Source organism: Sarcophilus harrisii, chromosome 4, assembly GCF_902635505.1.
Source record: "Sarcophilus harrisii chromosome 4, mSarHar1.11, whole genome shotgun sequence".
In the NCBI taxonomy this organism is placed as follows: Eukaryota; Metazoa; Chordata; class Mammalia; order Dasyuromorphia; family Dasyuridae; genus Sarcophilus; species Sarcophilus harrisii.
The window spans coordinates 107,246,906-107,264,792 of record NC_045429.1 but is presented as its reverse complement, the minus strand read 5'-3'; the positions used below and the strand labels follow the sequence as shown (position 1 = coordinate 107,264,792).

Here is a 17,887-nt window from a genome sequence, read left to right as displayed (position 1 = left end):
TTTTTTGCCTCTGTTGGCTCATAATAAGCTTATAATAATCTAAAATCCTCAGATTTTTTTACATAAGCTGCTTTCAAACTTTGCATTTTTATCCCTGTTAACTTTCATTTTATTAGTTTTAACTATATAACTGATTCTGCTTTCTAGGTTAATTTTGATTCCTGATTCTGTTATCCATCAAAGATTACAAATCTTCCAGTGCTTCCAGCACAAAAATCTAGATTGACTAAAGGTTTTCACCAAGGGTCTCTGTTATTTTAAGAGTTCCTGTGCAAGGACCCATTCTTAGATTCTGTGACTTATTTGATTAAAAATAGTTTCATTCAATCAGATCCCCAGTGTCCCCTTTAATGATATTTCTTACAGAGCTTAGCATAGTGTCTTTCACATGATAAGAAGTTAGTAAATACTTGTTAAATTGATTTAAGTTACCAGAGGATGAGATTAGTGGAAAGTAGCTTGTGAAAGTTATAGAATAAGCTGCACAAATTTAATCTATTGTATTTTGCTTAATAGATAATACGGTAGTCCATTTCTGGGGCTTTGAAATTACATATTTAGCCCTACTGCAAAAAGAATATTGCTTATATGTATTTGAATGGTTTATGTCAGATATTACATAAATAATATCACTAGAGGATTTTAAACCATTCATACTATGGAAAGACTATGAATCACTGAAATGTTTTGTTTACTTACAAATGGTTTGAATTAACTATGGTTATAAACCAAATCAATAAATATTTATTTGTCTGCCATATATGTAAGAAACTATTCTAAGCCAGATAATAAATAAATGAAATTTATCTTTAATGCCTCCTGCCCTTCCTTGAAAATCCATTCATCTCTTTGGCCTTGCTCTCCTTAGTCTAGTATACACAGGTCTTACTACTATTCACCTATCATTTCTCTAGACTTAGACATATTTATTTTTATTTTTTTATTTATATTTATATTTATATTTAAACTTATGTGTGCCAAATATTATTTCTCTTTAGTTTTTGCATTATTTGTATTAACTAGCTAATTTGGTAAATGAATATATTCTAGTGGAAGAAGACAACTATCTTCTGTTGATGATTATATATGTTAAAGGTGACCTCCTAAAGACATTCTTCCTTTTTATTTTTTATATTTCCTACCAATACTGGCTTTAGTGAAATACACTTCAGTTCCAGTAGAAAGAGATAATGCTATGTCACAGGTTGGTAAAGTAAATAACTCTTAATATCTACAGACTCTGATAGTACCTTCAAATTATACCTTATATGTTTTGACTCCTTATAGGTTACTGCCTAGTCTTCCTACACATCACATCCAATCCTGAATATAGGGGTGGCTCACCATTACATTCAGACCCATAGTTCTTTAAATGATGATGTCTCAGAACCCATATTTCCTCTAGTTAGCTTTCTTTTCTTATTTTAGATCTGTTATAAATCTAGGCATTCATCCATCTGTATGAAAATTCTGTTATCTTGGTTTGAATTATATATTATTATTAGGTACTGTTATTATTGCATGAATTATAACAGTTCATTAACTTAGTATTATATTTAATTCTTGTCTTAAACTTATTTTTATTTTTCTAGGCTGCCAGCACACCATTGAATCCTTTAAGTTTTCAGTGTGAGTTTGTAAAACTAAGAATTGACCTTCTGCAAGCCTTTTCTCAACTTTTCTGCACCTGTAATAGCCTAAAGACAAGTCCTCCACCTGCTATTGCTACAACCATAGCTATGACTTTGGGGAATGACCTTCAAAGATGTGGCCGCATTTCCAATCAGGTATGTCTTAGCTCTGTTCTTGAATAGGTATATATCTTGCAGTATTTTTTGTAAGGTGAAAAATTTTAAAGTGTGTTAGTTGTTAATGATTTGTATTCTAGAAATAAGTATACAAGGTGTATTAAATAATCTTGCTAACAATTGGTTGGCCTATTATTTTCTATTTGGCTCTTAGCAAATTTTTTTATTTCAGATTTTCATAAAGAAAGTAGACCTACATGTGTTTCATGTTTTTTATTCTGTAAAATTTATAAGGCATTAGCTTCTTAATGGATAAAAGGTATTTTTTTAAACTTACTGTATATGGAGATATAATTTAGGTAACATTAAGATATTTTAGTTTGTAAAGTAGCCAGAAAAAGAAATCTTTTATATCATATACTTATTTTTATATATACATCATTGTACTAATGAATATATATGCTAACTTCTTTTTTGCATTTCTTTAGAAATGCTTAGTTAAACATTCTGCTATAAAACTTTGTAAAATTAAATGGTCTAAAAATTAAACATTCATTAGAATATGTGTGAATTTAATCAATTGGGGACAAATTTTGTTTCTTCTGGCTTTCTTGTTTACATAACAACTTTAAAAAAATTTTTTGTGGTCATTTTTCTTTCTTTGTAGATGAAACAATCTATGGAAGAATTTCGAAATCTGGCATCCCGTTATGAGGAACTTTATCAGGCATCTTTTGATGCTGACTCAGCAACATTGAGGAATGTAGAGTTGTATCCATGTGGCCGCAAATTTATTGTACTTTTTAAACATTCTTTTAAAGGCAAAGTGTTGTTTAGTCATGCTTTTTTGACAGAAAGTAGCTCATCAAAATTAACATGTCAAATAACGTGGTTTTTAAAATTAGCATAAAGTTTTCTGATTTAAAATCAATTTTAAAATAATAGGTATTATTTCAGAATTTGTTTTCCTCTTAAGGACCTCCAGAGAAAGGAAGGATAGTCCTCAGTATGTATCCTACTAGGGTAATCATTTATGTTCCTTCTACTACAAAAGGATAGTATATTTTTCTCCTAGAAAGCCATTGTGTCACTCAACTGCTTTCTTTACTTTATACTAAATAATTTTAGTCATACTAAATAATTCTAGTTTATAAGATCATAGATTTAACATTAGAAGGGCCTTAGAGGTATACAGCATTTGTTTTCTTTTTTCTTTTTCTTTTTCTTTTTTTTTTTTTTTTTTTTAATTTTTAATAGCTTTTTATTTGCAAGTTATATGCATGGGTAATTTTACAGCATTGACAGTTGCCAACCTTTTGTTCCAATTTTTCCCCTCCTTCCCTCCACTCCTTCCCCTAGATAGCAGGATGACCAATGCATGTTAAATATATTAAAGTATAAATTAAATACAAAATAAGTATACATGTCCAAACCGTTATTTCAGCATTTGTTTTCCTTTAAACCTTTAATCATCTTTGTTCTTGAAACCTCTGAGTTAGCTGTTCCTCAAAGATGTAGAACATAAATAAATACATGATTAAATCAGGGATTCTTAAGTTGGGTCCACAGATTTTAAGAGGTGAATGCATAGATTTCAAGGAATTTGTGAATTTGGGTGGAGAAAATTACATTTTTATATTTACTAACTTCTAATAGAAATTTAACATTCTTTCAATTATTTTTAAATGTTATTATAAGAAGGAAGTCTGGGGCATATTAAAGGATAACCCTTGCTGTAGAGTTACAATAGAATAACTTCTATTTATTTGGCCTATATCTCTTAACAAAGAAAATAGCCCCTTAACTAGTTTTATTTATTCAGCAACAGTGATGTTGCTCCTGCTAATAGTAATGAAGTTTTTCCTTGTCTGATTTTTCATATACCCAGAAAAGAAATGTAATATATTTGAAAAGTGCTTGCATGAGATTTAGGAAAACTGGGCACTCGTAAAATTGCGATCATTCAAATGTCTTATGTCCTTAAGTCATGTACATATTGAAAACTTAACTTTCACTTGTAAATTGGGCCTAATGATAATAATGTATGCTTCATGAACCAACACATTTGACCATTACAACCCCGGGGGATTTTTTTTTTTTTTTGATTACATTTTACAGATGAGGAAAGCAAGGCTCAAATGATAATAAACAATTTGCCAGTGTCAGTACAGCTCTACGGCTAGTTTGTCAGAGCAAAATTCAAACTTCAACTAATTACATTTTGTGCCAGCTTAAGATTTTTAAGATTGTTATTTCATGATAAAATTCTTTATTTTAATGTATTCCTTTAATATTGAGAAATAGCATGATTATTTTTATGGGTTGCTAACTTTCTTCAAAGAATAGTTTTCCATATTGGGAGTTTCACAAACTGATGAAATCATACATCTACAGTTCTGAACAAAAAGAAAAAAAATTCCTTAATGTTATTCTAGACAGCAGCAAAGTTGTTTGCTGATCTCTCATGCAATAGAAGCCCTGATTTTGGATCCAGAGTCAGCGAGGTAAGTCCTTTTAGTTGAACTTATTTTTACTGCTTTTGCGCAGTCATCTGATTCATGTTCTAATGCACAGTCCATTTTTACTTAGCTTTTGTCTTTAATTTCAAACACCTCAGTGACATCATTTTTCCCAGCTGCTAGTAAAGAAGTATGTTTGCTATGCTCTCTGACTGATGAATTTCCATATTCCTTCATTCTTCACAAAAATATGGTCTTGTGGTTGATTGATCCCAAACTTCTGTTTTAGGCCAACTTTCTGTTGTCAAGTCTCTAACGTTTCTCATATGCTTTTCCTTATCTCCTACCTGCTATCTCTCTTAAGGTCTTCATATCTTAACTGAACTGATGCAAAAGTCTCAAGTCCTTCCCCTTTCCAGTCTGTCATTATACTGGTGCTAAAGTGATATTTCTTGAAACTCAGAACATTAACACTTTCCTGCTTTAAAAGTTTCAGGATCAAATGCCATCTCCTACATTTCCCATTTAGAAAGATCTGTGATGTGGCTTCATGTGCCTTTTCAGACTGACATTATTCCCCTCCATACCCTTTACCATCCAGCCAGACCTTCACAAAATCTGCCATCTCCTGGCTGTTTTCTACACCTGGTGTGGTCCCTGCTTACCTCCGGCTTCCTTTGGGGCTCAGCACAAGTACCACATCCTGGTCTTCCCCATAGCTGGCTCCTTTCCTCTTGGAATCTTCTTGTATTCCCTTCTGTACCTATTTATATGAAGGCACGTGGTATTCCCAGATAACCTGGGAATTTTGAGGGACAACAGCACACATATGCTAAGCCTGTCCTCCCCTGACCTTATAATTCTTCTTGGGCTGCGCCTTGGAAAGGGGAGCTCTTCACGGTGGAGCTTGAGGGAGCACCTGCTTCCCAGTTTGGCAGACAGGGATCTCTGGTAAAGAGGTGCTGCTGAGGCACCTAGGAGGCTTATGTCTAGCCTGTCATGATCTTGTAATTGTATGAACTTAGAGAAAAATCACTTACCTTCTCTTTGCCTCAGTTTCCTCATCTGTAAATTGGGAGGTTAATGAACCTACCTTGCAGGGTTGTTGTAAGGATCCAATGAGATATTTGTAAAGTATTTAGTGCCATGGCTGGCACATGCTCAGTGCTATTTGAATAGATATTCCCTTCCCCTTCCTATCAGGATGAAGAGTTCTGCCTGATCATGCTTCTTAAGTAGCAGGGGTTGGGGAGAGCCTGGTGATTTCATAGAATCATAGATTTAGACTTAGAAAGGCCCTTATGAGATATCAAGTCCACCACCCACTCCCTTTGTTTTGCAGCGGAGAAAACTGAGGCACAGAGCAGTGGTGGTGCTTAGGAAAACCTAAGATCTGATGCAGCATTTAAACCAGCTCTTCTTGACTCCTCATCCTATGCTCTGCACTTGCCTCCACCAGTACAGTTCATTGAGTGCTCTACAGCTTAGTAGTTTTACTCAAGGAATTGAGAGTGAGTGTCGGAAGCAGGAATTGAATGTAGAATTTCTTGACTCCAAGACACACACACACACACTCACTCTCTCTCTCTCTCTCTCTCTCTCTCTCTCTCTCTCTCTGTCTCTCCTTCCTCCTCCTGTTCCTCCTCCTCCTCCTGAGGCAATTGGGGTTAAGTGACTGGCCCAGGGTCACATAGCTAGGAAGTGTTAAATGTCTGAGGCCAAATTTGAACTCAGGTCTCTTGATTTCAGGATGCTCTATCCACAAGACTTTTTGGTTACAACTCCATTACTAAATCGGGGACAACTAGGTAACACAGTGGATAGGGCACTGGACGTTAGGGAGTTCTCTGCCCTGCCCTGCCTCTTGCTTGGAACCATTATAACTCCTCTTCCTGAGTTCAAACCCAGCCTTAATTTGAAAAAGATTTCTTTTAGATTTTTAAAGGTATTTTGCGAGTATTTCTATATCTCAATGATAACATATCCTTATACAGGAGTAGAGACTTGTGTAGTTTAAATTTGCTTGGTACAGAATTATGGGTTAAATAAATGTGTTTTTGATGATAGAAGTGTTTTATCATGAAATGATATTAGTATGATTCAGCCAAATTATTTGTGTAGCAACACTTCATATTGACACACCCAACAGCAAACTTTGTCTGTTGTCCAAAGACCAGTTCAGAAAGGCTTAGAGGCAGATTAGACACATGAAGTTTTTAGCCACAGCAGCTCTAAAAAGAAGCAACTGAGTTTTACAGAAGGACTACATTCTTCATTGGATTATTGATTGATAGCTTGGATTTCGTTCATATGCTTTAACCATTAGGGGATGACATATATAGTTGAACAGAAACTTTAGATTGTGACTCTAAATATAGGAGTTTGAACCTCCTTATATGCCAAAAAAGTAATTCTTATAAATTTGATTCAGTTCCCTATATAGCTCAAAAATGAGACCTTTTATTAGAGAAATTTGCCATAGACTTCTCTTCTAATTTTAGTTGCATTGTTTTTGTTTGTGCAAAAAGTTTTTTTAGTTTTATGAAATCAAAACTGTCTATTTTACCTTCTGTGACCCTTTTTATCTCGTTTGGTCATGAATTCTTTTTGATCCATAGTCTTACTAAATCAGTTTCTTCCTTGCTCCTCCAATTTTTTGATTATATCTTTTTATGTCTTAATTATATCCCAGTTTGAAGCTTGGTACACAATGTAGACATTACTTTTTATCTCATTGCTGCCAGGCTGCTTTCCAGTTTGATACCTGCCCCAGAGCATTTGTTGCAATGCCTTATTACATAGTATTTAATTAATTTGCTGATTGGATGGTTTCTTCAGTTTCCAGGAATATGGTTCCACTGGATCAGCACATGCTGATAGTGAATATGAAAGAAGAATGATGTCTGTATATAATCATGTCTTAGAAGAGGTAGAATCACTGAACCGGAAATATGCTCCTGTTTCTTATATGGCAAGTCACAGTATTTTTACTATGTTGGTGAATTATTTGTTACAATGATCTTTTGCTCTTAAATGAATTTCAAATTGAACCATCATAACTAAAATATGAAAATATAATATGTATACATGAATTCAATCCTACTATTCTAATCTAAGTTAATTCTGATCCTGTCTCCTGAGGTATATAAGACTGAATAGAAATGGAAAAGCAAAGGAATACTATTATCTTTTTGTTACTTGTTGACTTATCAGAAATTAAAAATACAGATTGTTCTGAACACTGAATGGTTGTTTCCTGGTTATAGCCATAAAATCTTGATATAGTCTCTGAATTTTAAATTCCTTAGAATAATAGCCATGGTTGTACAATCATATTTTTTTTCTAATTGCCATTGATACAAGTTAAATAGTTAATTGTAATTTTAAATAATTTTTTAGTTTCTTCTTAAAGTTTATTTTAGCAATTCAGAATTGTTTTTTCAGAATTTGTACTCCAGGAAAAACAGTGAAAGACAGCGGCCCTGCCTCAATGATATTAGAATTCTTTTTTTGCATTGCTCAGTTAAAGATGGACAGCTGTTGCCTGGCCCAAGGAATTATATGCTATTGTGCTGTGAAGCAGAACTCTGGGCCAGGCAATGTCCAAAGGACTTTTTGCATTATCTAATAAAAAGCATTGTATTGAGAGTCCAGTTTTTTGTTCTCCAGGAAATCATTAAATTCTTTGTATCTGTTGGTATCTCATCTCTTAAAGAAGAGCTTAAACCAGATAATAATCTCCAAAATCCTTTCAGCTTGAAAATTCAGTAACATGTCTTATTCCTAAAATTTGAACAGTTCACTATATATTTCTTCTGGGTAGGAAAATGTGTTGCTCACAATTTAGCTTCATTTCTTGAAACCTTATTTTAGAAAAGAAATGATAGTTTTTGCTATAATACAGTTTTAAGTAACAGAATTGGAGATAACTGAAATGCAGCAGCACAGAGAATCTGTATTCCAGTTATTCTCCCCACTGCTTATCACCCTCTGTGGACTCCCGGCTCTTTAGCAGAGCTGAAATGGAATTAAGAGATGGAAACAAAACCTCACCAGACTAGATTACTTGGGAGAATATGTACCAGCCACTATTCTTTCTCCTTTCATTTCCATTGTCATGCTTTCTTCCTATCAGCTATCATGCCTTTTAGTGTGGTGGGGAAGAAGGCAATATGGACATGAGCACACTTGACTCTTTTGTTGCTGTAGTCATAGGTCTACCCTGCGCTGGCTGCTCTCGCCTCTTTTCCCCTCTTGACCTAGTGAACCAGTTCATTTCCACACTGTCCTTTTGAGTGTCTGTCCTTTGCATCTTTTCATGTTAGCCTTAACCTTGGATCATTCCCACCATCTTCTGCCTTTGGTCCCACAAGCATCCCTTGCCAGGATACTTTGTCTTTGCATCTCTCTTTCCTAGTTTCTTTTGGGTCCCAACTAAAATCCCATTTTCTATAGGAAGCCTTTCCTAAATCTCTTTTAATGAGTTCCAACTTTTCCATCTATAGCTTATTAGTACATACAAATTTACTTCATGTCTCCCCCATTTACTTGTGAGCTCCTAAATTGTCTTTCACTTCTTTTTCTATTCCTAGTACTATAGTGCCTGACACATAGTAGGTGCTTGATAAATGTTTGTGGACTGACTGCATATTCAGTATCAAAACTGGTACCTTATTCCAAGATATGTGAAAAATAAATGTGCTCTTTGTTTGAACCCAAAGAGATAAGGATTTCTCCTATTTTAATGTTTGAAAATCAGTTAGGTAAAAAATGTCATTCTATACAACTTAACCAGAAAGATTTGACAGAAATATACAGTTCCTCCTTAGGTCAATATCCTAATTATTAAGCTGTTCCCCCCCACCCACCCACCCACCCCAAGAGAATGGAAACTTCTTGAGGTTTGAACATGTTGTGATCTTGTTTTTATTTTCACAGTACCCAGCACAGGACCTTTCTTGTAGTAGATAGTCCATAAAGTGTATTGAATTGAATTAAAAATGTGTGTCTCATATTAATTTTCTTCGTGGAAGAATTGTTGATTGGCATCATTGAGTTTCTGTTCATCTAATTAAACTTCCTTGGGTTTTCTTTATTGCAGCACACAGCTTGCCTATGCAATGCTATCATTGCCTTGCTGAAAGTTCCCCTTTCATTTCAAAGATATTTTTTCCAGAAACTGCAGTCTACCAGCATTAAGGTAAGGCAGTTTTTTTTGGGATCCAAAGATTATATATTAAGTAAAATTGTTAAAAGTGTGACTTAGTTAATGCTTTGCTATTAGAGTTATAAAAGTTGATCATTTTCTAAGTATTTGGCAATGGCAGTTGTTCCATGACTGTCCTATCTGTATTGTCAACATACTGATACTTCTGTCCATCTTTTTTGTCTTATACCTTAGGGTTATGTAGTGGAGGAGGGGGATAGGAGGACATACTCCTTTCCTTTTTCATATTATTTTAATGTCATCTTCTGTAATGGATAAAATAAAAAGTTAATGTTTATTCTTTACCATTTTGTTTATGTTCATCATAATTACCATAAGATAAGATATTCACATGACCTTGAAAGGGCATTTTTATTGCATTTTAATATTTAGTAAACAAACTGCACCACTTTTATTTGCTCTTTTGAGAAAAGTCTATAAAACACTTCCATTTAATGACAATTTCTTTGTTTTCTAGTATAAGTAGAAGCTCTGTTTGGAGCAGGAAGGTTAATATTGATTGATTTCTTTTTCTGTCTTTTCAGCACCCTTTAGTAAGTGGCTTCACAGATTAAGGGCCATTATATTTAATGTTTCTGTTTCACTGAAACTGATAGGACCAAAGATTTTCATTAATGAGTGGCTAAACTTATCCACTTTTAGCTATTTTGTCCTGGTCTTTGAATAGTAATCATAATCTTGGACCAATCACATTCAGAGCTTTTCCATCATACTGTAAAGTTTTCCAGAGCTTCTGCTCTTCTGGCAGAGTCTCATGGATTCAGAGATTATCTTCATGTCACAATTAAGTATCATAAAATCTAAGTGGAAGTCTGTGTAAAATGGAAAAAATATATTTGCATGCCAGACTTGTTCTACCTTCTTCTACAGTTGTTTATCCCTAAAGCAGTTAAACAGAATACCAAGTGCCTGCTCCTTTACAGTGAGTAATTTCCTATAAGCCACTCATGAAGTCTAATAACTAATTTCCTTTTAAAAATTATATTGTGGGAAAGGGGGAGAGGAAATTTCTAAGAGATGGGCATTCTATAGTGAATTTTCTTCATGATCCTCTTTTATTGTATGCTTTTGGCACAAGTTTATAACAGGTTCAGATATTAAAGTATTGTTGCTTAGTAGAACAGTCAAACCCAAAGATAAAGTCAAAATGGGTACATGATTTAAAAATAAAAGATATAGGCAAACTAGTGAAGCATGGAAGAAATTAACTGTCACATCTATGGGTAGAAGAATTCATTACTAAACAAGAGATAGAGAGATTCATGGGAGGCAAAAGGGATAATTTTGATTACATGAAATTTAAAAGTTTTTTTTCTTTTCTTTTTTTTTCTTTACCTTTTAAGGCAGATGGGGTTAGGTGACTTACCCAGGGTAACACATCTAGTACATGTTAAGTATCTGAGGCTGGAGTTGAACTTCACTCCTCCTGATTCCAGGGCCAGTACTCTATCCATTGCATCATCTAGCTGCCCCGAATGTTATCTTTTTTTTTTTTTTTTTTTTTTTCTGAGATAATTGGTACTAAGTGACTTGCCCAGGGTCACGTAGCTGGGAAGTATTGTCTCAGGTCAGATTTGAACTCAGGTCCTCTTAATTTCAGGGCAAGTGTTATATATACCAACTATATAACCAATGCAGCTAAAATTAAAAGAAAAACAGGAAACTGGGGGATAGGATCTTTGTAGATTAAAGTATATTTTTTTTTATTTGTTACACTTTCTTTGGGGAGGGCAGGAAGAGAACTATGTGGAAATCGGCATGTGTGCACACACACACATATACACACATATATATGTGTGTGTAGATTTTATTTTTCTTGTCTTCTCAATGGGTGGAAAAAGATAATTTGAAATTAAAAATAAAATTAAAAGGTGCAGCTAGGTGGCACAGTGGATAGAGCACCAGCCCTGAAGTCAGGAGGACCTGAGTTCTAGTCAAAAAGTCTGAGTGTCTCAGACACTTAACACTTCCTAGCTGTGTGACCTTGCGCAAGTCACTTAACCCCAAATAGCCTCAGCCAAAAAAAGAAAGAAAAGAAAATTGAATTTAAAAAAAAAAAGAAAAGAAAAGAAAACTTGCCCTTCATTGTTGGAATTGATCTTGATGTTGATATGTTTCAGCTTGCTCTATCACCATCCCCACGCAACCCAACAGAACCCATTGCAGTCCAGAATAATCAGCAACTGGCTCTAAAGGTAGAAGGAGTGGTTCAGCATGGATCCAAGCCAGGACTCTTTCGTAAAATTCAGTCTGTGTGTTTGAATGTCTCTTCAACATTACAGAGTAAATCTATACAAGACTACAAGGTAAGGAAAGAGACCTGATGCTATTTAGAGAAGAAAATTAATTTTTGTCAAAATCTTTGGCTTGGCCTGAGAGGCAGCTCCATGGCAGCCGGGATAGAGCTCTGGGCCTCAAGTAGAGAAGGCCTGAGCTCTTATTGATACTTGTGTGATCCTAGAGAAATCCTCTGTGGGCCTTCATTTCCTCGGTTATAAAAGGCCAATAATAATAATAGTGCCTCCCATCTGCCAGAGTTGGTATAAAGCTCTTAGCACTGTGCTTGGCACATAATATGTGTTATATAAATACTATTAGTAGTAATATTATTAGCTGCCTTGGTTAAAAACTAAGCTTACTTTACTAGCCAAAGGGAGGATCTGGGGGATCCTAAATTTAAATTATTTGTTCCAGTAAGCTTTTCCATTTCCCATTTTGATTATCTACTCTGAGAAAAGGAATAAAAGGACGACGACACAGAGTTATAGATGTAGTTGCCATAATGCCTAAATTAGCTGGGAATAGGATTCATTTATGAAAGCATAAGAATGCCTCTGTAAGTGAATTTGGTAGTTTGAGAACCCAGGATTATAAATAAAAGACTATGAAAGGAAGGAGCAGAAATGGAGCCACAGAGCAATGCAGAAATGGGAAGGGCATCAAGCTAAAAGGACAGATTCTGAAATGAACAAGAACACTCTGACTTAGGCTTTTAACATCTTTTTTTTCTTAAGGATCAACTCACATATTGAAAATTCTTCTTTCTTTCCCCAATTTCTTCTTTTATTCAAAATCAGTTTAATATCTATTGAGTTCTGCTTTGCAGGAATATAGGAATAGATTTGTGCAGTTCTTCTTATCAATGCCAGAATTAAGGAGAAATTTCTGCTGCTTCTGTTTGTCTTTAATTCTCTATACATGTGGACAGCTCAGTAACTATAATTGTTGTCACCCTTTAATACTTTGCGGTACTGTTTCCTTCACTAGTAAGATGTTTTACACATCTGGAAACACACTGATCATTGTATTCTCTGGTATAATAAAACTAGCATCAGTAAAATATAGACTAAAGAAAAATTGTAGTAATACTGTCCCACTATATATTATGGAATCATACTTACAAGAGCAAAACTTGTCACTGATATTTATTATTGAATGAATGAATGAAGATACTTATTCAGTCTTATGTGCCATGGACAGTGCTGGGGAAATAAAAAACAAAGATAAACCTTTCTCTAAAGTTTACATTCTAAAAGGGGTTTCTACACGTGTTCAAGGAATAAATGGGCCAGCAAGAGGTGTTTTGATTTGGAAAGTCTTTGGAATAATAAGTGGAGCTTTTATGAAGTAGATTGACATGTCCTTTCTGGTAGCCTCTGGAAGTACTGATTTGTTTATTGTTCCAGACTTGGAAAAGAGAGGAGAAATAGTAGAACTCGGAGGTTACTCCTACCCAAAAGGCAGTAAAACATGTTTGGAGCAGTCATTCTTCAAAGAGGACCTCAAAGAAATTTAAGAGATGTGCAGATTAAATTTAATTCTGTCCTACCACGCAGTTTTTCTTTCTCCAAAGAACCAAATGTTAAACATACATCAATATACCCTTAATTCTAGACTTAGTATAGGGAAGACCAGAGTTCAGATACAGCCTCTGACAGTGATAAGTTATGTGATTTAAATTCTGTGCCTTAGGGTTTATTTAAATCATAGACAATTGGGATGTTTGTTAAATAAGTTCTCACATTCTTGTAATAACATAGGAAAACATTTTTTATCCAAAGAACATATCTTACAAATTGAATTGTGTTTTAAAATTTTTTTTTTAATTTAACTGTAATACAAGTTCTCATAGTGTGTTTTGCAAATTGATTACCACAATTCATCCATTTAATGTACTTCGGGAGAAATGAAATGGCCGATCATTAACTCATTTTTTGATACAAATTGAAGTTTTAGGGTGAATTTATACTATCAAATGTACTGTATAAACAATTAGCAATAATAATTTTCCCTTAACATTTTCCACCTTGGACCATATACTTTATAGCTTAGTTTTTAAAGGCAAATTTCTCATGTCCTATTCCTTTACTCTCTCAGCCACCAAAAAAATAGCTATACCCTAGGTCTTGCCTTTAACCACAAAATGTACCCATTTTGGGTTCAGAAATTCTGAAATTCCCTTATTTGAACATAGTCCATTGGAATTCCACTTCTTCTTCCTTCTAAAATCTATCTTTGTGTTTTGACCACAGTGTGACCTCTAATCCCTTGAACCCCGCCCCATTTTCTCCTTAGGCCATGCTCCCTTCATTAGCCCTAGGCTGCTGCTTTCACCATCTTGACCCCTTGGTGAACTAGTTCAACTCTGATTAATTTTTTTTAATCCTTTCCATCCTTTATTATATCAAACCAATCCTGCCTTGCCAAGCTTTATCATTGAGTTGCTCCCATCATCTACTGCCTTCACTCCTTTACACTTGTGCTAATTGATGGTAAAAAGTCATGCAGCTTGCTGACCACAGTTGTTTCTTATATAACTCAACTAAGCCATCAGTGGAGGCCAGGAAGTGAGGCAGGGTGGTAGCAACCTAGTGCAAGCCTTCATCATCTCATGGTCGAGTAGTAGCCCATTAGTTGCTACAAGTCCATCCTCTACTTAACCATCAAAAGGATCCAGTCTAGCCATGTCTCTGTCTCTGTTCTCTCGTTCCCTGTGTATATCTCTCCAACACAGACTGTTTTCCAATCTTCTTATACCTCTTTATCACTTCCCTGCTGCAACTTACTCTGTGACCCACTTTCTTATGTTCTTCAAACAAGACATCCCATCTTCCAATTCTGAAATATTTTCATTGTCTCTCATTCCTGGAACTCTCTCCCTCTTCATCTATACCTCCTGGTTCCTTTCGTCTCAACTGAAATCCCACTTTTTCCAATCATTTCCACTATTCCCAATCCCTCTTAATTCTAGTACCTTCCCTTTGTCTTCTCCATTAGATTTCAAGTTTCTTGAGTGCTAGGATTATCTATTGCTTTTTTATTCCCAGTGCATAGCACAGGGCCTGGTCAATGTAGTGGTTTTATCTTATTTCTTCAAAGCTTCTACAAACTACAGAAAGAAATTAGGTCTCACTCAATTACAGAAGATTGCAAAAAGCACTAGGAGCACTCAGCTACTTGTACCTAATGACAATAATTCCTCTATTTCAGATACCCCTTGACAGTATAACCAATGAGATGGAACAGAATGTTGAACCACACAATGATTACTTCAGCACTCAATTTCTGTTGAACTTTGCTATTCTTGGAACTCACAACATCACAGTTGAATCTTCTGTGAAGGACTCCAATGGAATTGTATGGAAGACTGGACCTAAAACCACCATCATTGTGAAATCTCTTGAAGATCCTTACTCCCAGCAAGTTCGCCTCCAGCAACAGCAAGCACAGCAACCCTTGCAACAGCAACAGCGTAATGCATATTCTCGATTTTAGCCACCAAATATCCATCTATAATAAAACTTTTGATTTCCCTCTTCTGTTTTTTAAAAGGCATGGGAATCAAAAAAGGAGGATGTCTTTCCTGCCTACCTCATTAATTGAGAATAATGTACATCAAAAAATTTTAGCGTACTAGAGATGTTTAAAGCAATTAACTGAAATATTCAGGTTTGTCATACTGAATAGTGACTCTAAATTTAAATTTTATCTGTATGTGGGTAATTTCCTTGAGGAATGGCTGGGTGGTAAAGAAAAGTGGTAGATGGAGTTTCTAGGAAATTTTGGCTTTTTTTGTGTATGTTTGGGTTTTTCTTTTTTTATTATTGTTGAAAGACCTATCCTAAGTTTTATGCTGATTTTTCATAACGATTTGCATTCTGTTTGACTCCTATTTTTTGTGAGTTGGCTATATTGTTTTTGTTTTGGAGAGAAGTCTTAGGGTCATTGAATATAAGACTTCTTTATCTAGTGAGGATACTCCTTATACACTAAAACCTCAGTTAACTGTAGTACTCAGGGAATTGGATATGTTTCCATACTTGTGAAAATCTTTCAAAAATATTCCCATGCCTTTTCACAATATAATGAAGATAGTTTTTTGACAAACCATTTTTATAAAGTGTATATATATATCCCTTCATATTAAAATTGCTTTTATTTGAACTCTGTGTTTTCAAAACTAATCTGGATCAAGAAAGCCAGACATACCATTTCTTACAGTTAGCAGCTTGTAAATACTATACAAGCAAGTATCAGTTTTCAGTTGGGTATCTACATTTTGGTAAACGTTGTTAATCATATGTGCATTATCTGTTTTGTGAGTTACCTAAGACAAATTTTTAATAACAAGTTTACCTTACTCTGTCACCTGGTATATATCTATGTTGCCTCATTATATATATTAACAATGTGCTGAGGAAACAAAACAATTTTAACATTAATCCTAAGCCAAAAGGAATTTGTGACTAAGAAAATTTTCTGTGTATAATTGGTGTCTAATTGAAATGTTTATTGAACAGAAGGTAGATCAGCTTCAAATTTTTATAAAAATCTGAGTAACTTTGAAAAGCCATGTAGAAATCAATATTGAATTATTTGTACAGTTGTGCCCCTTCATTCAACAAGTTTAATTAAATGCACCAAACTTTAAGTGCCTACCAAGAGCGAGGCTCTGGGGATCAAAAAGAAGGAAAAAAACTGTCTTGTTCCCAGGTGGAGCTGAGGATTCTCCTGGAATGAGGAGGGAAAGAAGAATCAAACATGTCCACAAGTAAGGAAGGACAAAATAAAATAGCATTTGTAACAGAGATTAAAAATAAGCTTTCAGGGGCTGTGTTTAAGGACATTCTAGGTAAAGCCTTAGCATGAATAAAGATGAGGACTTGTAGGACTGAGTGTGGCTATATTGGAATCTGCTCTGACCTGGGAGATGAAAGATTAGCTCCAGGGAAGGGTATGTGTTAGTTTTTATCAGTGTTGGTAATAACAAGGTCATAGATTTAGAGTTGAAAGGAAAATGTTTATAATGGGAGGCCAGTGCACCATAGATGTAGTCATTTTGAAAAGCAATTTGAAATTATACCCCAAAAGCCACTAAATTTGTGCATACCCAGTGATACCACTACTAGTACTGTACACCAAAGATATCAAAGAGAGAGAAAAAGGACTTGTGTATAAAACTATTTAAACAGCTTTTTTTTTACAATGGAAAGAAACTGGAAACTAAGAGGATGTCCATCAATTGGTGGGGTAGCTGAATAAAGTATGATATGTGAGTGTAATGATAATGCTAATTGTCCTAATTGTCCTGTAAGAAATAATGAAAAAGGAGTATTTGGAGAAACCTGGGAAGATGTATGAACTGATGTAAAGTAAAATGAACAGACCCAAAATAATTTATATAGCAATATTGTAAAGTAATATTGTTAAGAATCCTGATCACTGCAATGACCTACTATAGTGGACTGATGATGACGCATGCTTCCAGCTTCCCGAGGGGATGACCTCAAGGTACAGAATGAGACACATTTTTTAACATAGTGTGAAAATGTTTTGCTTGAGTACACATATTTGTTACAAGGGATTTGTTTTGTTTTTACAATGGGATAGGGAGGTGGAGGGAAAGAAAATATTAATTAAAAATAAAATAATTTTTTTAAAAAACTGAAAGATGTGTGTGTGTGTGTGTGAATGTATACTCACATTATGTCTGCATATTTGTGTTTTTATAACATGATCAAGTTACATCATTGTCTTCTCTGTGACGGTAGACAAGTCCCTTCACTATGACAAGTGACTTCATATTGATAATTTGAATAATTTTTAACCACCGTTAAGATATTGGAAATAATGTTTCTTTGGAATCATTACAAAGTAATAAAGTACTAAAGTTTCCAGAATAATAATATATATAGGAAATTTCTATGCAGCAGTCAGATGAAAGAATGTGTTTGGAGAAAGGGTTAGATCAACTTGTTAGTTTCTGATAATGCCTGTTACAGCCTGTTGGTCCAAGCCTGCTCTCTTAGTACTTGTTTCTTGGATCCAATCCCAGTCCAACTTAAACTTTAACCTTGGAAGCCTGTACACTATATGATGGATCTGGCTGCTGCTTCCTGTCTACCAAACCCTTCCAGCAGATGGCATGGCACTGCCTGTTCCTGGAAAAGTAC

The 17,887-nt window shown here is 34.7% G+C and overlaps 1 protein-coding gene across 1 annotated transcript in view; it reads left to right on the top strand.

The window, feature by feature from the left end:
- Positions 1-17,352, top strand: part of INTS7 (integrator complex subunit 7) — a 67,493-nt gene extending 50,141 nt beyond the window's left edge. Inside the window, exons 14-20 of the mRNA XM_003767682.4 lie at positions 1,593-1,787; positions 2,416-2,519; positions 4,184-4,252; positions 7,046-7,178; positions 9,309-9,407; positions 11,555-11,740; positions 14,925-17,352. Coding sequence (XP_003767730.1) covers positions 1,593-1,787; positions 2,416-2,519; positions 4,184-4,252; positions 7,046-7,178; positions 9,309-9,407; positions 11,555-11,740; positions 14,925-15,209 — 1,071 coding nt within the window. The 3' untranslated portion in view covers positions 15,210-17,352. The remainder of the gene's footprint in view (positions 1-1,592; positions 1,788-2,415; positions 2,520-4,183; positions 4,253-7,045; positions 7,179-9,308; positions 9,408-11,554; positions 11,741-14,924) is intronic.
- Positions 17,353-17,887: the final 535 nt, after the last annotated feature.